Source organism: Monocercomonoides exilis, assembly GCF_001643675.1.
Source record: "Monocercomonoides exilis strain PA203 chromosome Unknown scaffold65-413564, whole genome shotgun sequence".
NCBI classification, from domain to species: Eukaryota; Preaxostyla; order Oxymonadida; family Polymastigidae; genus Monocercomonoides; species Monocercomonoides exilis.
The window spans coordinates 177,433-200,679 of NW_027150610.1; the positions used below are offsets into that span (position 1 = coordinate 177,433).

The 23,247-nt window shown below is 37.8% G+C and overlaps 6 protein-coding genes across 6 annotated transcripts; 4 read left to right on the top strand and 2 right to left on the bottom strand.

The window, feature by feature from the left end:
• Window positions 1-175: 175 nt before the first annotated feature.
• MONOS_4496 (putative IQ calmodulin-binding motif family protein) lies at window positions 176-9,166 on the top strand (the record flags this gene model as incomplete). Its single annotated transcript, XM_067874572.1, has 9 exons — window positions 176-237; window positions 283-415; window positions 468-3,672; window positions 4,132-7,732; window positions 8,172-8,270; window positions 8,324-8,458; window positions 8,515-8,593; window positions 8,642-8,701; window positions 8,780-9,166. The coding sequence occupies 9 exons, from the start codon at window positions 176-178 to the stop codon at window positions 9,164-9,166; spliced, it is 7,761 nt and encodes a 2,586-aa protein (XP_067719178.1).
• Window positions 9,167-9,317: 151 nt separating this feature from the next.
• On the bottom strand, window positions 9,318-10,463 carry MONOS_4495 (putative rRNA-processing protein FCF1). Its single transcript, XM_067874571.1, has 7 exons — window positions 10,383-10,463; window positions 10,270-10,338; window positions 10,046-10,194; window positions 9,913-9,985; window positions 9,748-9,835; window positions 9,543-9,681; window positions 9,318-9,451 (listed from the first exon to the last, which is right to left on the bottom strand). The coding sequence occupies exons 1-7, from the start codon at window positions 10,448-10,450 to the stop codon at window positions 9,438-9,440; spliced, it is 600 nt and encodes a 199-aa protein (XP_067719179.1). The 5' UTR covers window positions 10,451-10,463; the 3' UTR covers window positions 9,318-9,437.
• Window positions 10,464-10,492: 29 nt separating this feature from the next.
• MONOS_4494 (short chain dehydrogenase family protein) lies at window positions 10,493-12,129 on the top strand. Its single transcript, XM_067874570.1, has one exon. It carries the CDS (start codon window positions 10,501-10,503, stop codon window positions 11,947-11,949), a length of 1,449 nt encoding a protein of 482 aa, XP_067719180.1. The 5' UTR covers window positions 10,493-10,500; the 3' UTR covers window positions 11,950-12,129.
• On the bottom strand, window positions 12,120-14,868 carry MONOS_4493 (putative peptidylprolyl isomerase domain and wd repeat-containing protein 1). The gene is made up of 4 exons (XM_067874569.1): window positions 14,623-14,868; window positions 13,497-14,567; window positions 13,071-13,308; window positions 12,120-12,857 (listed from the first exon to the last, which is right to left on the bottom strand). Exons 1-4 carry the CDS (start codon window positions 14,777-14,779, stop codon window positions 12,302-12,304), a joined length of 2,022 nt encoding a protein of 673 aa, XP_067719181.1. The 5' UTR covers window positions 14,780-14,868; the 3' UTR covers window positions 12,120-12,301.
• Window positions 14,869-17,928: 3,060 nt separating this feature from the next.
• Window positions 17,929-19,544, top strand: MONOS_4492 (enolase (ENO)). Its single transcript, XM_067874568.1, has 2 exons — window positions 17,929-17,951; window positions 18,041-19,544. Exon 2 carries the CDS (start codon window positions 18,043-18,045, stop codon window positions 19,336-19,338), a length of 1,296 nt encoding a protein of 431 aa, XP_067719182.1. The 5' UTR covers window positions 17,929-17,951; window positions 18,041-18,042; the 3' UTR covers window positions 19,339-19,544.
• Window positions 19,545-20,394: 850 nt separating this feature from the next.
• MONOS_4491 (uncharacterized protein) lies at window positions 20,395-21,987 on the top strand (the record flags this gene model as incomplete). Its single annotated transcript, XM_067874567.1, has 2 exons — window positions 20,395-21,051; window positions 21,256-21,987. The coding sequence occupies 2 exons, from the start codon at window positions 20,395-20,397 to the stop codon at window positions 21,985-21,987; spliced, it is 1,389 nt and encodes a 462-aa protein (XP_067719183.1).
• Window positions 21,988-23,247: the final 1,260 nt, after the last annotated feature.

Sequence of the window (23,247 nt, forward strand, 5' to 3'; positions counted from 1 at the left end):
AAAACATAGAGCAAAAATGGCTCAACGTTCTGAACAACAAAAAATGGATGAAATAACAAGATGGACAACCACAGACATGTTTTGAGATAATTTTTTTTTCTATCAGGAATTGTTATCATTCGGATTTCTTTTATAAAGATGGAAAATTCCATATATTAGACCCAAAACAACCGGAATGAGAACGAAATCCGAGAAAATACATAGAGATTTTTTACGAACACTTTCACATGTTGAAGCGTTTGCTCTTCATGTTATTTTAATTTTTAAATTTGTCGTGTTTAGAAGTGACAGAGTGAGAGAAACAACCTTATTTCCAACGCTATCTCCACGTATTTATCGAGAATCAACAACAAGCGAAAAAACGTCAAAATTTAAGCAAAAAACATCCTCCGAGCTGGAAGGGACAAATATAAAGGTTTAGCGTGAGTTTTGTTTCATGTCATTTTTGTGAAATTCTTTTGCTCCAGAAAAAGCTCAAGCAGAAATCAAAAGCATTGATCTTTTCACAACCAACAAATATTTCTAAACGAGAAAGTCTATCTTATCAATCTACAAAAGAACTACAAGCATCCGAACAAGAAAAAAATACAACAAAATACTTGAATGTGCGGGAATCAAAGAAAGAAGCTCTTCAAAACCAAAAAGACTTCAACTCTTCAAGCAACATGAGGAATGTAGAAGTGAATCTTCCTTCAGATGAAATGATGACATTGGCAATACGGAGAAGCCCTCATCCTCTTTCAGCTTCCGATGCTGCTGTCACATCCAATGAGACGCCTTTCCCTGTTGTGCGCACGCCCGCCTCACAGCGCAATTCATTTATTCTTCCATCAGAACTCGTCGGCTACACCAATTATGTCACCAGCACATACACAAAACAGCATTCGCAGTCAAATGATGCAACGATCGCAGGCTCCTGCTTAGACACCGATTCATCCACCCAGACAGCACTTAATCAGACTGCAGAATGCTGCACATCAAATTCACAAGATTCACCTTCATCGCCACAACACCGCCCATCTTCCTCTTCCTCTTCCTCCTCTTCTTCTTCTTCTGCCACCTCATCCGCCACATCATCAACCTCATCCTTGTCCCCTCTGCCCGGCCACAGCGCTTTCAGCGTCCCTGCCCCGCCGCTGGTGCGCATCCAGGGCTCGTCAGTGACTCTCCCACACGATTCGAGGGCATTTCCGCAGTTCAGCGAGAACTTCATTCCGCTCCGCATTGGCCGGCCGAAGAGCGGCGAGTGGGTGAATGAGCCGATGGGCCCGTTTGTGCGGCACCTGCGGCAGAGCGCAGAGATGAAGAGGAAGAAAGAGAAGGAAGACAGAGAGAGGCGGAGGGAGCAGATGAGGAGGCAGAGGGAGGCGGCGAGGGAGCAGATGAGGAGGATGGGCGAGGAGGAGAGGAAGGCGGAAGAGGCAAAGAGGATGAGGGAGATGGAGATGGAGGCGTATAGGCAGAGGATGGAGCGCAGAAGAAGAAGGCAGGAAAGGAACGAAAGATATCGCAATGGAGAAGAGTCGTCGATGGATGGAAGCGAAGAGAGAAGCAGAAGAGAAGAAAGAGAAAGAGAAGGAGATGAAGAAGAAGATGATGATGATATTGAAGATGATGAAGATGAAGATGATCAATGTGAGTATGAATTTGTGGCAGTTAACTATGATGATGATGATGATGATGATGATGATGATGATGATGATGAGATCGAAGAAGAAGGAGAAGAAAATGAAGATAATGAAAATGATGATGAATCTGATGGGAACGGAGCAAGAAGAGCATCAAAACCAGTCTCTTCTTCCATTTCTGAGAGGAAAAAACAACAAAAAATGCAGAAAATGCAGAAAATGCAGCAAAAGCAGCAGAAACAGAAGGAGAAGCATTTGCATGCAATGAAAGAACACATCCGCCATTTTGATGCGGGAGAGCCTGTGGATGACACAGTCACAGAAGAAGAAGGAGAAGAGGAAGGAAGAGAAAGAGAAGGAGGAGGAAGAGAAGAAGAAGGAGAAGAAGGAAATGTATTCAATGAAAATGCTCTTTTGAACAGAGGGCAAACGAGAAATGGCCAACATAAGAGGAGTTTATTTTCGCCTTTGGAATCTTCTTCTTTGACAGTGTTACCACTGCCTTCAATAACATCTTCTTCTTCTTCTTCTTCTTCTCTTTCTTCTTTGACATCATCTCTTTCTCCTTCTCCTTCTTCTTCTCCTTCTTCTTCTCTTTCCTTTTCTTTCCAACAAAACACATCGCCACACCATCCAATCTCTTCCAGCTGTTCAGAAAGCAGCCTGCCTTTTCCTTCGTTTCACCCGTCTTTTCACAAAAAACTGCCAACAGTTCCTTCTCTTCAAAGCATTTCCTTGTCTTCTCTTCCTTCTTTCTCTTCTTCTTCTTCTGCTTCTGCTTCTGCTTCTGCTTCTGCTTCTTCTGCTTCTTCTGCTTCTGCTTCTCTTTCAACCGCCGCGCCTTTCTCCACCGCAAGATCATCATTGCTAACATTGTCATCTTCTTCCTCTTCACCATTATTATCTTCTTCTTCCTCTTCCTCCTCTTCCTCCTCTTCCTCCTCTCCTTCTTCTCTCCCTCTTTCCTCTCGCTCATTCCATCGCTTCTACACTGGAGGCACTCTTGGCACAGACAGACAGGGCTCGTTCTATCTGGCTGACCCACCAATAGACGAAATCGCCTCTTCTTTTGCTTCTCCTTCTCCTTCTGCAAAGGAGAAGGAAAATGAAGAAGAGAAAAAAGATAAAGAGAAAGAGAAAGAAGAGGAAGAGGATGAAGAAGATGATGATGATATTAATGAAAACAAACAATTAAACAAAGAAGAAATGATTCAAGAACAACTAAAAATCGACAGAAACTCCGGTTTCTCTCCATTCCAATCCGAAGGCGACGAAAACAACGAAAACGAGCTTTTTCTGTCTGTTTTTGAAGGAGCAGCGCAACCTCATCGTTTAGGCACAATTGTTGATCCATTTGTGGATCAAGTGAATGAACAAGGAACGAATGAGAAGAAGGAGGAGGAGAAGGAGGAGAAGGAGAGGTCATTCACACAGGTGTCTACAGCTCCTTCTTCGTTTGCGCAGCTTCCACCATTGCTATTGGTGGAGAATGAAGAGGAAGAGAAAATGGGGGAAGAAGAAGAAGAAGAAGAAGAGGTGGCGGAAGGAGAAGAGGAAGAGGAAGAAGAGGAGAATGATGATAGCAATGTTAATGAAGTTAAGGAAATTGGAAGGGAAGATGGAAAAGATAATGATGTTTCAAAGAAGAAGACGACGAAGACAAAGAAGAAGAAGGGTAAAAAGAAAGGAAAAGGAAAAATAAAAGGAAAGGAACTGAAGAGGAAGATGAAGAAGAGTGCTTCACAGAAAGAGAAAGAATTCAATGGTTTTCCTTCGTCTTTGGCTGCTCTGCCACTTTTGAGCCATTCTCAACTGGCAAATAAAGAAAGCGCTGAAATGAATCAATCAGATGGATTAAAAGAAGAAGAAGAAGAAGATCGTGCTATTGAGGAAGGAAAAGAGAAAGAGAATGAAAATCTTAAAGAGAAAGACCATATTGAAAAGAAAGATACATCAAATTCTTCCTCCTCTTCAACATCCTCTTCTTCTTCATCGTCATCATCTTCTTCTTCTTCAGACGCCTCATCCACCACTTCATCGCCAAGTTCTCTTCATTCCCACTTCAACCAGCCACAAGTGCACACACAAACACAACCACTTAATTCATTTCATCCTTCTTCTTCTTCTTCTTCTTCTTCTTCTTCTTCTTCTTCCATTTCAACACAAAATAATTTTTTTTCATCAAAATTGGATGAAGAAAGAGAAAGAGAAAGAGAAAGAGAAAGAGAAAGAGAAAGAGGAGAAGAAGACAAACAAATGCAATTTTCAGATCAAAGTGATTCTTCTGATGAATCCATCATTATATCTTCAGAAATACATCCTCTTCTTCCTCCTTCTTCTTCTTTTTCCTCTTCTTCTTCTTCTTCTATTTCTTCTTCTTCTTCTTCTTCTTCTATTCATCTTCCTTCTTCTCTTCCTCTTTCTTCTTCTTCTTCTTCTTCCTTCTCACCTTTTTGTGCTGACGGCATTCGAAAGCTGTTTGAGACGCCTCGCAACAAGAAAGAGAAGCCGATGGTAGGAGGACTCCAGCTGAAAAGAGGGAAGCCACAGAAAGAGAGAGAAGAAGAGGAGAGGAAGAAGATGAAGGAGATGAAGAAAGAGAGGAGAAGAGGAAGAGGAAGAGGAAGAGGAGGAAGAGGAAGAGGAGGAGGAAGAGGAAGAAGAGGAAGAGGAGGAGGAAGAGAAGAAGAAGAAGAAGAAGAAGAAGAAGAAGAAGAAGAAGAAGAAGAAGAAGAAGATAACGATGATGATGTTTATGATGATGATGATGAAATGGATATGGATGAGCTGTGTGAAGAGTTTGAGCGGAGTGTGGCAGCAGCATCTGCAATTGCAAAGAAGACAAAGAAAATCGAAGAGAAACTGGCGAATGTCGAATGGGAAGAGACGAAGAAGCTGTTTCATCGCCATCCAAATGAAAATGGCAGTAACAATAGCAATAACAGCAACAGAAGAAGAAGAAGAAGAGAAGAAGAAGAAGAAGAAGGAACAAATAATTATTCCATTGAATTTCCACAGGAAAATGAAGCGAAGCCAAATAACATTAGTTCAAGTCCTTTTCGTGTTTCATCATCATCTTCTTCTTCTTCTTTATCTTCTTCTTCTCTTCCTCTCCACACCCGCTCCGCCTCTTCTTCTCCTCGCCCTCACTCTTCTCTTTCCTCTCGTCCACTTTCTGCCAGAAATTCAGCTGATTCACCGCTCAACGTCATCAAAGCTGTCCCTTCTGAAGTCGTTCCAAAGCTCTTCTTTTCTCCGGCTCATTATCTCCACTCCTCTCTTGCTGCTTCACTTTCGAATTCTTCTTCGGTTCCTTCTTCTTCTTCCTCTTCTTCTTCCTCCTCCTCCTCCTCCTTAACCTCTTCTACTACTTCTTCTTCTTCTCTTTCAAGTTCTTTTCCTTCAGACAACTTGAACAATAATCAAACAGATCTTAACAATGAGCAAGAGAATTCAGAAGAGCCAGAAGCAAAAGAAGCAAACATCCAGCCAGAACAATCACACACCCCTCGAAGCTTCTATTCTGCCTCTCCTTCCTCTTCTCCTTTTCATTCTCCTTCTCCTTTCTCTTCTTCTTCCTCTTCCTCCTCTTCCTCCTCTTCCTTTTCCTCTTCCTTTTCCTCTTCCCCCTCTTCCCCCTCATCTGCTGCCTTGTCCCGTGCCCACAACTCCCTCTTTGCCCATCGCCAGCACTTCGCCTCGCTCAAACGCCGCTCAGCCGAACACTCTCTGCCCACGCTGATTGCCGTGACGGAGATTGTGGAAGAAGAAATCGCACACAAAAAGGCAGAGAAGGAGAGGATCAGAGACATCGGGAAGAGGCAGATGGAAGAGCGAAGGAGGAGGCTGAGGTTTGCGAGGGACTCCAAAAGCAGCTTGTCTGCTCACAGGATGTGCGGGCAGAAGATGCAGATGAATGCTTCTTTGGTTTCTTCTTCATCTTCTTCCTCTTCTTCCTCTTCTTCCTCTTCCTCTTCCTCCTCTTCTTCTTCACCTGATCCATCTCCTCCACCACAAGTGACACCAATTCCTCCTCCTCTCCCAACTGCCAATCTGATGCAGCGCCAAAGACCTCGTTCAGCTATTCGCCCTTCTTCTTCATCTTCCTCTTCCTCTTCTTTCTCCTCTTCCTTCTCCAGACCCTCCTCCTCCTCCTCTTCTTCTTCTTCTTCTTCCTCATCATCCAACCTCTTCCTCGATTCCTCCTCTATTCCACCAGATGACTCGCACTGGCGCCGCATGCTCCGCCCCTTCGATCCATCTGTCCTTCCCTTCAACATCACCCCAGACACTCACTCTTCTTCTTCTTCTTCTTCTACCCTCTCTTCTTCTTCTTTCTCTTCTTCTTTCCCCTCCTCTTCCTCTTCTTTCATTGCAAATGCCTCAGCAGCTGAGCTATCTGCCACTTTCAAACAGAACCGCAGCCCCTCCTGTTCCATCCGCACTGCTCAAACAACGCCTCTTTCGGGTGCTCTGTGTGATGCAGCAATAAGAGCAAGGCTTCCAAGCAATTGGAGCATCGACCTCAGAAAAGTCGGGTTTAGAAGAGACAACGAGGAGATGGCAGCGGGAAGAGGGAGGGAAGGAGGGAGAGAAAGAGAAAGAGAATATCAGCATCCAATTCCATTGCTCCCTGCCACACGTGTCCCTGTCACTTCACCACAGATTGTGCTGTCATCTGTTCATAATGTGCCTCAACGATCATTTTCTTCTTCTTCTTCTTCTTCTTCTTCTTCTTCTTCATTTCCTGACTCACATGCTTTCTCTCAATCACACAGTCAATCCACTTCTCCTTCTTCTCCTTCGTTTTCTCCTTCTCCTTCTCCTCCTTATTCTTCTTCCTCTTCTTCCTCTTCCTCCTCTTCTTCATCATCTCATCTTTCTCAGCACTCCTTCGATGCCCTCACCCCCACCGTCACTCCGCTCTCTGATTTTGCTCCTCCGTCTTCCTCTTCTTCCTCTTCTTCCTCTTCTTCCTCTTCTTCCTCTTCTCTCTTCGAACCAGAACCAAAAATGTCTCTTTCTGACGTCACTCCGCTTTCCTCGTCCTCCTCACGAGGTGAAAGAGACTCTTATTCCATTCCTTTCTCTCTCATCCTCGACACCACACCTCGTTATGCTCACACACTTCACAGCAATTTGACTTCTCCTCATTCAAAAACCCCCTTTTCTCTTTCTCCACGCAACTCCACACGTGGCAGTGGAAAGCAGATGAATGCAGCGGAACATCAGCACTTTCTGAATGCATCTCAAAAGATGGGAAGAAGAGGAGGGGGAAGAGAAGAGGAAGAGAAAGAGAGGAAGGAAGAAAAAGAGAAGAAAGAGATAAGCAGTTGGGAAGAGATGGAAGCAGCAGACACGAAAATACAGTCACCAAAGATGAGATCATCACTTGTGATGCACTCTGCTTATCGCTCAAACAATCCAATGAAGGATTTTGCATCTTCATCATCATCATCATCTTCTTCTTCTTCTTCTTTCTCTTCCTCTATCTCATCCACCCGCACCCCTTCCTCCATCCGAATAGAAGCACATCCACAATATGGCATCGCTGGACACAAAGTGACGATGAATGAGGTCGAAACTGCGCCTTCTGTGAGAAGCAGCATCGTCTTTGCTGACGAAAGAAACAGCCGCACACAACACACAATGAGATGGCTGCCTTCTCAACAGCATTTTTCTTCTTCTTATTCTTCTTCCTCTTCCTCTTCTTCTTCTTCTTCAAGTGATCAAAGGAATACCCTCACTCTCCCCACCACTCCTCCTCTGAAGCCTCCGTCTGCCTCGAAGCTGCTCTCAAAGACGGCTGCTTTGTCCCACACTCAAAAGCCTTCACTTTCTGCTCAGAGACACAAAAACAGCTCAAAAGGAAACAAAAAGAAAGGGAAAAGAGCAATTGTGGCTTCGACAATTGCAGAGGAAGTGGAAGGGAGTGTAGATTCAGAGGGGAAAGGGAAAGAGAAAGAGAAAGAGAAAGAGGTGAAGAAAGAAGAAAACGAAGAAGAAAATCTTATTTCTTCAATTGCCAGTGGTTCGCCAGTTATGCCTCAGGTTTATTCTTCTCCTGCTTCGCGAACTGTTTCCTCGCTTTCGCAGCATCAGCTGTTGGCTTGAGCTTGTTTGTATGTAATGAATGTTAGCTTTTACGTCGACTTATTTGCATCTGCTTGATAAGTTCCTTCTTTTATTAATAAAAGTCTTTTATAGGCATAATTATTTTTGAATGTTTCGTTTCATATGTATTTTTATTCTTCTTTTAAAAATTTGGAATATTGATATTTTTTTTGTTGAATATTTATGTATCTATTCCAAATATAAAAGTTTTATTTACAAAACATTTTTCCTTAAGTTTATTTCAATCTATCAAAATTCGTTTTTGAAATGATGACCCATATAATATTTTGTCTGAAAAAACGACTTTTGTTTATGAATAAACATTGGGCTAAGCAACAAATACTTGACAGTTATTTTGTGAAAACAAAGTTATATATTTTCTATTGCTAATGCTACTGATTTTTTAAACTTTATTTTTCTCATTTTTAGAGAAGCCGAAGACTATCGTGAAAAAGAGACTGAAGCTGCGATTACAATTCAAAAAGTTGTTCGTGGATATCGTACGCGAAAACAATTAGAAAATTTAAGGTTTATAATTATAATTTTTAGTTATTTTCTTTTTATTTAACTGTTACAAAAAGGGAAAAAGCTTTAATTATTCAAAAGGCCTATCGGCGTCATCTTGCGAGAAAGGAATATAACAGTCGCTTGGCTGAAAAATGCAAGAAAGAGCGTATGGATGTTTTCAATGCTGCAGCAACAAAATTTCAAAAAGTGTTTGTAAGAATTCATATTTCTCATTTTTTCGCAAATTTTAACAATTTTCTTTCAGCTTTCGAGGATGGTATATTAGAAAGCATGTCTTGGATTTTTATAAGAGAAAGGCCTATTTGAATAATATAGAATCAAAGGTTTATTTGAATTTTGTGTAACTCTATTAAAGGTTATTATTCAAATAGAATGCTGAAATGGAAGTACTTTTAGATGAGCATGTACAGCAGCAAATGCTTGCTGCAAAGGTTTGCATCAATAACTTGTGCCTATTAATTTTTTATCTTTTGTTAATTTTTTATCATAATTTATTTTATTTTTTTCAGGAAGAAGCAGAAATGGCACATATGAATGCAGTTGTAACTGCATCAAAGAGCCTTCATCATTTGGTATCCACAAAAACTCAACCATCAATTTTTGCCTCTCCATATGCTACTCAGAAGCCTACTATATGTGGAGAAGATGTGGAGCAGTTTATTGAAAAGCAGACAAAGGATGTAGTCAAAACAAGGATGATGACCCAGCGCTTGTCGAGAACAAGAGCAATGGCTTCTGAAACAATGGGAAGAACCGATAACATGGCAAAAGAAACTCAGAAAAGAGCAACACTTAAAGATGGAAGTGGAAGAGGAAGAACAATTGGAGGAGTGGAAAAAATGGGTACTACAAGTAAAACTTCTCAGTTATCAACACGTGGAAGAGGGAGAATGTGAGAACGAAAAAAGAATCTTTTGAAAAAACTAACTTTTGTTTTCTTTCTAGCGATTTTTGTTTTTGTTATTCGAATTTCATGTTATATTCATCCCATTCATTTCAAAGCATTTCACTCAATTCAGCTTTACAACACACAAAATGAGCAAAAACAAGCGGCATTTTGAAAATCTTTTTGATTCGCATGAAATGAAATGAAATGAAATGGAAACACTTTTTAAATTGAAATGAGTGAAGTGTTGAAAAGCAATGAAGTGAAATGTTTTTATGATTTTAAGTTCGTGGAGCTTTTTGAATGGAAAGATTGATAAATAGAAATTGATAACAAATGATTGCATTGACACTCAAGATAATTGTTCTAAAAAAGTGCTCACAAACCTCCCAATGCCTCTGGAAGACGCTCTATGTTGTACCTGCGAGCAGTCCTACCTCCTATATACATTATTGGAACTCCTGGAATTTTTCTTAATCTTCTTTTCAAATCACGATCATTTGTTGCAACAATATAAACAGGATCCTGTGGAAAAAAGACATGAAAATTTCAAGAAAAATGAAAATCATTTTTTTTTCAATAAAAAAAAACCTTGGCAACAATATTGCAAATGCAATCATCAGCATATGTTCCTTTGTGCATGCAATGAATCCTCTCAAATCGTGGATCTTTTGCAATTCTGTTAAGAAGATGATTTAGCAATGAAAAAGAAAAAATAAAAATTTCCTTAATAATAAAAATAAGAAATATATAAACCTTAATGCAATGCGATACTTGGGCCCAAGTTTTTCAAGCTCGGCAAGAACACAATCACTTATGCATGGTGTACCTTCATTATGAGATTATGGTACGGAAACTTAAAAAATATCAAAACAAATAAACTGCAAACATTTTGCCAAAAGGCAATCCATCATCGATTGAACCAAGTCTAATTTTCTTTGAATGGAATGATTTATAAAGTTTGTATCAACGATTATGCGATAAGGTGGTCCAAGTGCCTCATTATGCGAAAAGAACATCGTTGACTGAACCTTGGGACTATAATAATGAATAAATTTAATAAATGCAGAATAAAAATATTCAATGCAAGAAATTAAGTTTTTGTTTTCAAACGCTTCAACTGGAGCAAGTCTTTCTGCTTGTCGTTTCTTTTGTCTTTCCAGCTTTTCCTGTGCACTTGATCTGTCAAAAACGTTAAATGTGATCATAAAAAATAAACAACAAACAATCTTGGATCGCTTGGTGAAATTATTTTCTTCACAGTTGCAAATTTCTTGAATTTTGATTTTGGCATTTTTGAATTTTTCTAATGGGCCGTGCCCAAATTCAAAATTTGTTGTGAAAATGAATTGGCTTGGAGGCTCTTTGTTAACGTTGTACTTCCTTGGTACATTTTTTGTAGTTCCATTTACAGTTTTATATTCCCACTTTGGAAATGTGAATGAGTATCTTCCTTATCTTCACGAAATCATATCTGGATTCGTTATTCTGTTGTACTTGCTTTCTCAACGCATGTTCAACGGAGTTCTTGAGTTCATTTGTGGTATTGGAGCTGCAATCTCTCAACTTATGTCCGGATTTTCAACTGTTCAGTTTTTGGTAAATGAACACGAATCTCTTTCAATGTTTGAGAAAGTTCATTTGCTTTGCAGCCTTGTATTTTCTTTCATCTTAATTGTCGGAATAACTGCTGTTATTGTTGGCCTATTTGTCCTTTTGTTCTGGGGATCTGCCGTTTGGATTATTGACCAATTTCGTGTTGATCGTTACAAAGAATTCAGAAAGGAAGGAAATAAAGCACATGTGATTATTACTGGAGGTGGAACCGGATTAGGAAAGGCAGCAGCCATTCTTTTTGCAGAAATGGGAGTTGGACACATTACCGTTATCTCTCGTAACATATCTCATCTTGAGAAAACAAAAGAAATTGCAATGAAGCGTGCAAAGTTTCCACAAAAACAGCATATTCACCCACTTGCATGCGATGTCACCGATCTTGAAATGCTGAAAGAAAAATTGACCCAACATATCGAGGAGACAGGTATTCCTGATCTTGTTATCTGCTCAGCTGGAGCTTCTCTTCCTGGGTACTTCCTCGAAGTCTCTCAAGAAGTCTTCTACAAGCAGATGAATCTGAATTACATGGGATGTGTGAACACTGTGAAGGCCATTGCCCCGCTGATGTTGGACCGCCCTGCCCCGTCGCTTTTCCATCGCGGGTTCCTGAAGAGGTCTCACCCGCACAAGGGAGAGATATGCCTGGTCAGCAGCGCACTCGGAGTGATGGGGAGCATCGGGTATTCGATGTACTGCCCCACAAAATATGCTGTGAGAGGGCTGGCTGAATGCCTGCGACAGGAGTTTGCTCCGATGGGTCTGAACATCTCGTGCTTCTACCCTTCGAACATGAAGACCGAGTCGTTTGCGATTGAAATGCAAACAAAACCAATCGAAGCACGCAAGATCGACGAGCAGGCAGCGACCATCACACCCGAAAGAGGTGCAGAGCAGCTGCTGCGTGGGCTGAGCAGGGCGCAGTTCCACATCTCCACTGAGTGGTTGATTGACGGGCTGAGAGGACTGTCGAACGGGATATCTCCGACTGGAACACCTGTGCTGGAGTTCTTCATCATCCCAGCAACGTTTGTGATTGGGAAGGTCTACAGATGGTACATGGACCTTATCTGCGAGTCTGAGGCAGCGAAAAAGGGCACAGGCAAAGAAAAGCAAAAGAAGGAGAAAGGGAAAGAGGAAAGCCACAGCGAAATGAAAATGAAGAAGAAGCCCGAATAAACTGTTAACCTTTTATAAAAATCATATCATTAAAAAATTTATTTCTCAAGTCTCCATTTATTGTTCCTATTTGAATTTTCTTGGTGTTTCATTTTTCGCTCTGTGACTTCTAGTTACTTCAGATGCGACGTAACTTTTTTAGAACAAGAATAAATGCAAAAATGTGGAGAAAACACACAATCAGAATTTTTGTGTTTAAAAAAGTGAAATGTCAAGTCAATACAGAAAGTAAAAAGTTAACAAAAAAACATAAATACGAAAGTGAGTGTGCGTTTCTTTTCTTTTCTTTTCTTCTTTCTCTTTTGAACTCTTCTCTTCTCTTCTCTTCTCTTCCCATTCCAATTTATTCCCTTTATGAAATGAGGGAAATGCTCATGATTCTAATATCATCCAACGGTCTGTCTCTTCTGTCGGTCTTCACCTTCTCAATCAGCTGCACCGCCTCTGTCCCTTTCACCACCCTCCCAAACACCGTATGCTTGCCATCCAGCCACGGCGTGGGCACAAACGTGATGAAGAACTGCGACCCGTTCGTGTTCGGCCCTGCATTCGCCATGGAAAGTGTGAACGGCTTGTCGTGTTTGAGCGACGGGTGGAACTCATCCTCAAACTCCTTGCCCCAAATGGATGTTCCGCCAGTCCCATCGCCCGACGGATCCCCTCCTTGCATCATGAACCCCTTGATCACCCTGTGGAACGTGAGGTTGTTGTAGTAGCCATTCCGCGCATGCACCGTGAAGTTCTCAACTGTCTTCGGACACTCCTTCCCAAACAGCCTGACCGTGATGTCTCCGAGTGTCGTGTGCAGAATAGCCCCTTTTGCCAGATGCCGCTCTTCTTCCTCGACCGACGCGGCTTTTGCCTCTTCCGCATTCGGCTTCTCGTTGAGGACATTGCGAGACACTTCTCTGAATATTCAAATAAATAAATAAATAAATAAATAGAATAAAACAAAATTATGAATAATTGACGAATGGAAAAGGAGAGTCGTGTTTGAAGAAGTTGTGAGCGAAGAAATATCGATGAAGAATAACCGTATCAAGGAAAAATGTGTGTTTTTTTTAATAATTCAATAAAAATATATTATGTTAATAATTGAGTTTATAACAAAATAAACACACCCTTCCTCCTTTGGCTCTCTGTTGGAGAAGATGTAAAACCGATCCTTTTGGAAAGCGGTGCAGAACAGGCACGGGTCAGGGATGTCTTTGTACTTGGCCATCTCCAGCATTCTGGGTGTGCCGATGAATGTGGAGGGGATGGAGGGGACACCTTGAAACAGACACACCTGCAGAAATCGGGTGCCTGTCTCGTGCTGTCCAATCAGACGCAGCAGCCTCCGAGAGTCGATGTGCATAACTAAGATTCAACGATATAAATAAATAAATAGAATTTTATAAAATAAAAGTTATTTTTGTTTTCATAATTTATTTTTGATTTATTTTTAAAAAATCATCAAAATATCAGAAGGAGTTTGATGATTTTGATAACAAAAATATTTGTATGCAGACAAATAATTAAAATAAAAATAAAAATAAAATATAAACCTTTGATTCCAAAGCAAGTAGCATAGATCAGAATTTGCCCAGTTTCGTCAAACACAGCATTCCAGGGAGCGCCCAGGTGTCTTGTGCTGAACTCTTCTTTCTCCTCTTTCTCCTCTTTCTCTTCGCCAGCATCTGACGGAGTGGTCGAAGAGGAGCTCTTTGCTTCTCTTGCCAGCGCAGCCGCAGACGCTGCATGGTTTGCGCGGTCGATGCTCTTCTCTGTGTTGATGCGGTGTCCAAACTCGATGCTGTCAATGAATAGCTGGCTGTCCTTCGGCGCCACTTTCTGCAGCTCCACCGCCGTTGCGATGCTTTCATCGAATTCGCACTTGATCTTTCCGCTGGCCGTGTCATACACACGCACAATCCTGTCGCTTCCCACACACGCAAATTGAGATCCGTCTTTTGAAGCTGCCAAAGAAAGCGCCACGCTCTTCTTTGCAGCCAATGCCCCCAAATCAGTCTTTGCTACCTTTGAAAATTTGACTCCATGAACAGGTTGTTCAGGATTTTTTCGATCCCATAATGAGAGCATTCCGCTAGTGTCACTGGAAATAACAGCATCAAATGATGGAAGAAAGCACATATGAGTTACAGAATGAATATGTGCTGTGGAGAAAGTTTGCAATGGTGTATCATCACCCTTTGCATCATAAACATAGATAAACGAAGATGAAGAATCTGCAACAGCAACAAGAGAATGTGCATCTCGTGGCTTTGTTATCATGCAACATGTTGAAGGTACAAAGTCAAGTTCTATGATATTTATCATGTCAAATGAAGTTACGTCAAATATTTTTAATGTTTTGTCCGTTGAACAACTAACAAGTGTAGCTCCATTCGAACTGCAAGATAATCCCGTAATAGGGCCAAGATGAGCCTTGAATGTTTTGACAAATTCTAATTTTAATGGTAATTTTCTCCAAAATTTTATAAATCCATCCTGGCTTGCCGTTATCAAAAAATGTCCAGATGTTAAAACCAAATTTGATAAAATATCTCTGTGCTTAAAACTTAACTCATAATTGATAGCTGACGGCAAAGCTAAAATAGCTTTCTCAACTTCAGGTTCTGGTTAAAAAGATAATTATAATATTAAACAATGTTTGGAAGGAAAAGAATATACCTATTCTTAATCGTTTGTTAACACTAACTTCCTCTTCTTCCTCTTCGTCTTCATATTCAGAATATTCTTCATATTCAGATTCTTCCTCTTCTTTTTCATTGTTTGCTTGTTTCAATGAAATATCAACATCTTTAGTAAGAATTGTATCTTTATTCATTGTAAATGTTTCTACAGTTCTTTTTAAAAATATGCTTTACGAAATAATAGTGTTTAACTTGCAAATTTTGCAAAAATTTAAAAAATAAATGTTTATCCTACAAAATTATTAATTTACGGTTTAGATCATAAATAGCTTTTTTTTGTTTGTGACATAGCACTGGAATGCATTAGGTGCCAAAAAGATAAGATTATCTACATGTGTTCTCAAAAAATTATTGAATTTGGAGTTTGATAGATATTTAAGGTATTTTGAGATCAATCAACTTCAAATAAATGAACAAAGCTGAAAATTGAATATCAATAAATAATTTCGGAATAAAAAAAGATATTTTTCAATTATTATTGAATCGTAAAACGAAATGCTAATCAGTGATTGATTTGAAATTAGAAGGTTTGATTATTTCTGAAGCAATTCGATTTGGGATGATATTTTTTTTATAATGAATTTTGTTCCATTCTGCACATTTAATTATATTTCTCTGTTTTGAAAACTTTCCTTTTTTTTATTTTTTTGTTGTTGTTGTTGTTGTTGTTGTGCCATTTTGACTTAATTGAACGTATAATTTTGAAATACGAGATTTCAAAGATTTTTGAACAAAAAATCGATTTTTCAAAGAAAAATGAACCCAATATAAAACAAATTGTGATTATACATATGGGTGATAATGTTTGAAAAGTCGCAAATGTTTAATTTTCAAATAAATCAAAATTTTTATATTTTTCTCAAATTTTTGTTAACATTCACCAAACTTCACTAATATGGAATCTATTTTTTTGATAATGCTATTTCATGAATTGGAAAGAAGATTCATGAGCGGAAACAGAAATTTGAGCAAAACATGAATTTTTTGATTTATTTAAAAATTTAACATTTGCGACTTTTCAAAAATAATTACCCATATATGGCCCTGTTATTATATATGTTATTAAATGAATGGAAGAGTGCAAAAAACGTTCGTGCACAAAATAATTGAATTCTAACGAATGCGATTGTATTTGATGTTATTATATCCCGTTTTGACAAAATTAATTTTGAAATCATGTGTCAGATCAGTGGATGAATAGAATACCACTTTGCAGTCATGTGAAAAGAAAATTTTGAAAAGCTAAAAAGCCATCAAATTGTTGTCTTTTTGAAATCATTTCCCCACAGAAATGAAAAAAAAATTATTTTTTGTGTTTTACATGAAAAAACATTAATTTGATTTCAAAGTTTTTGCTCAAAATTATTCGAATAAAAAAATTGATTGAATAAAATAGTAACAAAAAGAAATTCTCAAATTGATAGAAATAAGATTTAATGTACAGAAAAGTTGATAATTTTCATTAAAAAATTCCATTATAATTTTTCCTTCTTTTTCAATAGCCAGTGAAAAATTAAAGATTTAATGATCATTTTCAAATTGAACTTGAATTGAAATGAATTGAAAGATTGAAAAACACATTTCCCGGAAAAAAATTTATGAGAAAAAAATAATAAACCATATGGCCTATCTTTTTTGACATATACACCAAAAATTATTCACAATCGAAAAAATTAAAAAAAAAACATCGAAAATTATTATTCAGAATCGAAAAAGTTTAATTCAAGATCGAAAATATTTAATTCAACATCGAAAATGTTTAATTTAAAATCGAAAAAGAAGATAATTTGTTTAGAATTTCAATTCAAGTCAAAACCATAAAAGTTTTTTTGAAACAAATGTTGATAATTACAAATGTTTATTTATTGGAAATGTTTTTCTTTCGTTTATAACAACTGTCTTCTACGATACAGACTGATATCAATCGATTCTTTTCTCATTTTGAATATTGAAAATGTTATATTGTGTCAGCTTCCAATGCAATAAATAAAATTCAAAACATTTCGTATTCGATAAATGAGATATATTTCTGTCTTTTAGCGCACAAAACAAGATCATGAACTATCCTATCACTTTTATTTTTTGCTTATATTCCTTCGAATCACCGGAATACATGTGAAAAGTTAAATAATAATTCAGTTTTATCCTATTTCCACTATTTCACACAATCAAACACCATTAAACATCAAAAAATATTTTTCTAATTGAAATTGACAAATTTCTCAGATCGTGCTTCGAAATAAAAGAAAATGACATAAGTGTGAAATTTGAAATTTTGATTGAAAATTTTGATGATAAAGAATTTTCGATGTTGAATTAAATATTTTCGATTTCGAATTGAAGTTTTCCGATTTCGAATAATAAATTTCGATCTTGAATTTTCTTTGTTTGATAATTTTTTATGTTTTATCAGTGGACGTTTCTGATTATTATGGGAATATTTTAAGAAATGCAATGCGTTTCATTCAAAAACTCAAATTTTTATTCATTTATTCAATATGAAGTGCGTAAATAAGTAATTAATTATAATTTTGTTAATTATAATTTTTATTTTGAAAATATGTTGAATTGCAGAGCAATGTTATTAATTTGATTAATATTAAAATGTTGGAAAAATTCATAATCACAAAAAAATTGAAAAGTCAAAAATTTGGGGAAAAATACGATCTTTCAAGCTTTTTTTTGCACAAGGCATTGAAAAACTGCTTCACTCATAACTTTATTTTGCTTTCTCAGATTTCAAAATAAATTTGATTTTCAAATCTGCAAACAGGCAACAGTGAAATCATAACATGAAGATTTGTGTCATTCCGCGTATGTCAAAAAATTGACCCATTTTTATTGTATTTTTTGTACTCAGAAAATCAACGAAATGTGCATAATTTTTCAATGAAAATGCCTGAAGTGAAATATTTTTCCCCATTTAATCTCAATAGAATTTGTTTCATTAAGTTTTAGCAAAAGCAATATCATATACAACATGCTTATCCTGGAACAACTCATTTTTACAAAAATCCCATTGAGAATGATTTTTTTGTTATAACTCGAACGAAAGTTTTGAAATCAAAAAATGATAAGCCTTATCGTGTTTAAAATAAAAATTTATAATTTTTAATTATGGAAATAGAATGTGAAAGAAAAGTTTTCCTATTTTTTTGTATTCTTAAATAAAATACAACCAATTTATATCTAACTAGGATATGAATGATTCAAATATTGAAAATGGTGATGAGTTTTTTTCTAACCATAATAGATATCATCTTATCTTTTCAAATTCCGCATCAGACTTGATCGTTAATAATTGAAGTTTGTATCATTTAATTTATTTTTGAGAATTTATTGTATTTATGCGTATGTTATCAAAATTGAACTTTATTTGTCACTTGTAAATTCAGCAATGTCAATTATCCGCAAAATCGTCGCTCGTGAGATCTTGGACTCTCGTGCCCTTCCAACTGTGGAAGTTGATTTATTCACTGACAAAGGAATGTTCCGCGCAGCTGTTCCATCTGGTGCTTCAACTGGTATCTACGAAGCATTGGAGCTCCGTGATGGAGGTTCCCGCTTCCTTGGAAAGGGCGTGTCAAAAGCTGTTGCAAATGTCAACACCGTTATCGCACCAGCTTTGATTGGAAAATCAGTTATGGATCAACGTGCTCTTGATAAGATCATGTGCGATCTTGATGGTGACAAGAAGAAGAACACTCTTGGAGCCAATGCCATTCTTCCAGTTTCAATGGCAGCATGCAGAGCCGCAGCAGCTGAAAAAGGTCTCCCATTGTACAGATACATCGGAGAATTGGCTGGAAATTCCACATTCCGTCTTCCAGTTCCATGCTTGAATGTCATCAACGGAGGAAAGCATGCTGGAAACAAGCTTCCAATGCAGGAATACATGATTGCTCCATGCGTTGCAACATCATTCGCCGAATCCATCCGCATGGGAGCTGAAATCTACGGATGCTTGAAGGGCATTATCAAGGCTCGCTTTGGAATCGACGCCACCAACGTTGGAGATGAAGGAGGGTTTGCACCACCAGTTATCGATGTTATGGAACCACTTGAACTTCTTGTTGAAGCTATCGAGAAAGCTGGATACACAGGACGTGTTCGTATCTGCATGGATTCAGCAGCTTCTGAATTCTATGATGAAAAAGATAAGACATATAACCTTGGATTCAAGGATTCAACACCCAAGAAGATCTCTGGTGACGAATTGAAAGCCACATACGTTCAAATGGCCACAAAATATCCAATTGCCTCATTTGAAGATCCATTTGACCAAGACGATTTTGAGAGCTATGGAAAATTGACTGAAGAATTGAAAGAGAAACACGTTCAAGTTGTTGGAGATGATCTGCTTGTGACAAACACTGACAGAATTAAGATGGCTTTGGAAAGAAAAGCTTGCTCTTCATTGCTTCTCAAAGTTAACCAAATTGGATCAGTGACCGAAGCAATTGATGCTGCCAAGATGGCTCTTGATGCAGGATGGTCTGTTATGGTTTCTCATCGTTCCGGAGAAACTGAAGACACTTTCATCGCTGATCTTGTTGTTGGTCTCGGCTGCGGACAAATCAAGACAGGTGCTCCATGCAGAGGAGAAAGAACTGCTAAATATAACCAGCTTATTCGCATTGAGGAAGAGCTTGGAAAAGAAGCTGTGTTCGGATATGAAGCATGGAAGCATTAAATGTTGTTAAAATTTTTTCTCTTTTTATACATATGCTTAGCAAATTGTACATATTCAACATTTTTATTTAAATAACATTCACAAGTAGTTATTGCATTTATTAAATCGTTTATTTTTATTTAAAGTTTCAAAGAAATGGAAATAAATCGAGATTATCGGGAAATATGATCATAAATGCAATTTTATAATATGAAAAAACTTGATCTTTTTTGAGCATTTTTCTATGTGCATGAGCGATGATGATTATCCTTTTCCTATTGACAGAGAAGAACGTGAAACAAGTAGATTATTAACGTTTTCGCAAGGGATTCCTTTTTCATCTGTGACAAAAACCACAGAAGAACATATCGCTTTTCTTCGATTTGAAAATCGTGGTTGCACACTTAAAAAAGCTAGAAAACCGAGTAAAACAAATTCCCATCAACCTCGAATGCAAACACGAATGGTTGATATATTTTCTACACAACATTTTTCACTTTACATTTTTAAAAAATATTCTAGAAAGAAATTACGAATGAAATTTTTAAACAAAAAGAATGTGGAAACAAGGAGGAGCTGCTTAATGCAATTATACAACTGAGGAAGTTGATTTCAAATGGTTTGAGAAAAATGTCAGTTTAAAATTTGCATTTCTTTTCAGAGAATTCAGTAGACCCAGATGATTTGATGAAAACAGGCGTATCAGAACCCTTGTTTTCATTGCTATCTACGGAAGCAGATTCGAGATTTCAAGCAGAGATTTTATTATGTCTCTTGAATATTGGTTTGCATTAAGATTATCAAGTTCTTTTTTGAATTTTTTGCTTTTGGAATAGCTGCAACGAACAACACCAAATTTATACCTCTTATAACATATTCTGAAATTGTTCCAGTTGCTATATCACTTCTTGATTCTCCAAAAGGAATAGTTGTTTCTCATGTGTGAAAATTATTAATTTATTTATTTTTTTGAATAGATATTTTGATAATTTGAAGTCTTTATTACTTCTGGCGAACCTTTCTGCAGACAACATAGATTTTAGTCACTTTTTAGCTACTGATAAACTTCTTACGAAAATGTTCAATTTACTGAAGACATCTCTGAAAATAGCAAGTTCTCTTCCGCCACCTTTTTCTGATCCTTCGCAAGAAATTGTGCAACTTGAAAATGATTTCCCAATAAAACAAGCAAGAAAGTTAGCAAAATCTGATGCGGAAAGAGATCATAAGATGGATACGGTCGAATCTAAAGCTGAATACGAATCTGATGACGATGATTACGATGATGATGACGAGGAAGAAGATGAGGAAGAGGAAGAAGAAGAAGAAGAAGAAAGCAACCAACACATTTTCGGTGGAGAAGGAACAGAAGAAGGTTCATCGTCACATTTCGTTAAGCTTCACAGCAGCCATATTGTTGACCAGATAATTGGCCCACTGATTCTGCTTTTCAGCAATCTCTGCCGCACGCCAACGAGCAAAGAGCTTTTCAAGCCGTTTGTTCCCGTTCTTGTTCAGCTGGTCTGCAGCAAGTGCTGGCCGCTGATTGTCGATTCGCTTATTTCGCTGGCGCGGCTGGTTGAGGCAGGGAATGGCTACACACAGGACATGTGCCACAAGCCGCTCTTTGAAACGCTGATTGGTCTTTTGAAGATGAAGGACCGTGTGTATCAGAGCAGCGCTGTGATATTCCTGAGTGCTGTGATGTATGCAGATGCACCAGAGCTGTCTGAGGTTTGCTGTGTAAAGCATTATTTACAATGATTCTTGTTCTGCGTGCTGCAGGAGAATGAAAAACCATTTTCTTTCTTTCTTTCTTTTCCTTTCCTCTTTTTTATCTCTCAATGATTTCAAATTAATTTCATATTAATATATTTGTATTTCACTTTAAATAATTGTTAACTCAAATATTTCATAAATTTATGTTATACTCGTCAGTTGGCTTTGAACAGTGGATCCATCCCAACAGTTGTAGCACTCCTTGACGATGATCGGCTGGCACTGCTGTCAGAAACACTGAGCATCATCACCAACAGCGTGTTAAGCGAAGAGTGTCGGAGGGAGGCACTAGCTGCGGGTGTTGCGCAGAAGCTGAGTCACATCCTGCGGAAGTCGCAGACGCTGGCTATAAAGAAGGAGACAGTGCTGTGTGTGCACAACATTGCGTGCGGATCTGCCTTCTGTGTGAGCTCACTTGTTGAGGCCTCGGTACATGTGGAGCTGATCCGGATGCTCAACTGCCCAGACGAGGACACAGTGAAGAAATGTCTGAAGATTCTGTTTCGATCACTCAGATTCGGAGAGAAGATAGCGAAGGAGGTTGAGAGGATTGTGGAGAGCAACAGCGAAGATGAGGGAATAGATGACGAAACAATCACAGACGGAACAGCTGGGAAGATGGAAGTTGAGGCAGATGAGATGGCAGAAGCAAAGAAAAGTCTGTCTTTGTTGGCTGATTTGAGGAACGACAACACATCTTCATCTCCGAGTTCGGATATTTATAGGATTTTGAAGCATTACAACTTTAACATTGTTCTCCAGTCACTTGACGAAAATAACATAAGGCCAATATTAAAGTATCTTCAAACAAACGGGACAGACTCCGTCAAACAAATGTCAGAAAAGTTGTGGGATATTTTCTTTAAGCCTATTGAAGACTCTGAAGATTGAATGAAGTAGAACAAGAGATCATTAAATGAATAGCTCTTCTCGTATACATCACCATGATGCGTTTTGAAGAAAAGGAAGCAAGTTTGAGAAGAAACTGATTTAAATCTTCATATTTGCAATGTTCATAGAAGCTTTGAATTTCTGCATTTTAAAGCAAGAAGTTTTTTATCATAAATGTCCGTTCTAAACTATAGATTAAATTTTTAATGAAATTTCAAATTTATCATATGGGGCAAAATTTTTTATTTTTTGAAAAAAAAAACAAAGATTTATTACAAAAAATTTCCGTTATGAAATCATTATAAGCCTAACATTCCCATGCAAAAATAACATAGAATAATTAAAGAATTGAGAAAAATATTTGATTATAAAGAATGGAACACAATTCATAAAGCAAAAAATTTCTTCCGATATGTAGAAAAGATGCACTTTTTTTTGCTATCTTGACGAATTCTAATCAAAATGTAACATCTATTAAAGATATGAAAACAGAGTGATTCAATTTAGGTTAGTGTTTTTATTGGCACCATTTTTTTATTGGCACAAAATTTTTGAAGTGATAAAATTCAAAAAACACAGACTCAATTAGCAAAAATAAACAAAACTTGGGTCAAATAGTCTTCGAATTTTTCTTTTTCCTGAACTTTGATCTGCAAAATTTTCTTCTTCGATATTTTCCAAATCATCAAGCAAAATTCTTCGCAAAACTCTTTTCTTCTTTGACTTTAATGGAAGAGTATCTTCAATGTTTTCTGTTTCTTCTTCGACTTCGGAACTTTTCGCACTTGTTCGAATAAAGATATCTTCTTCCCACTTTTCTAAGAAATCCTCATTTGTGAGCAGTTTTCCGTAAAAATCAAAACGATTTGAATAAGTGGGCAAAGGAAATGAAGAGTGTTTGGGCAATTTACGTAAAACTGGTCCTGAAGATCTGAACAAAACACCACTTGTATCAAATGCATTCTTAATTACTGATGGCGCGAATGCAGAGTGAAGAGCTTGAGGAAGGATGTCCGCCAAAGCCTTTCTGTTGGAAGAAGCTGTTGAAGATTGAGGTATTTCTATTGATGAATTTTAAACAGATTTAAGAACAGCAAAAACACCTCTATCGAGAGGTTGTGAAATATGTGTTGTGTGAGGAACAAATGTGATGACATCCACATTCGATTCCATAAATTTTCTCCAAATAATAGGGTTTGCGCGAGAGCTGTGCGTATCAATGAATAGCAAACATCTCTCTTCAGTCAATTTCATCCTTTT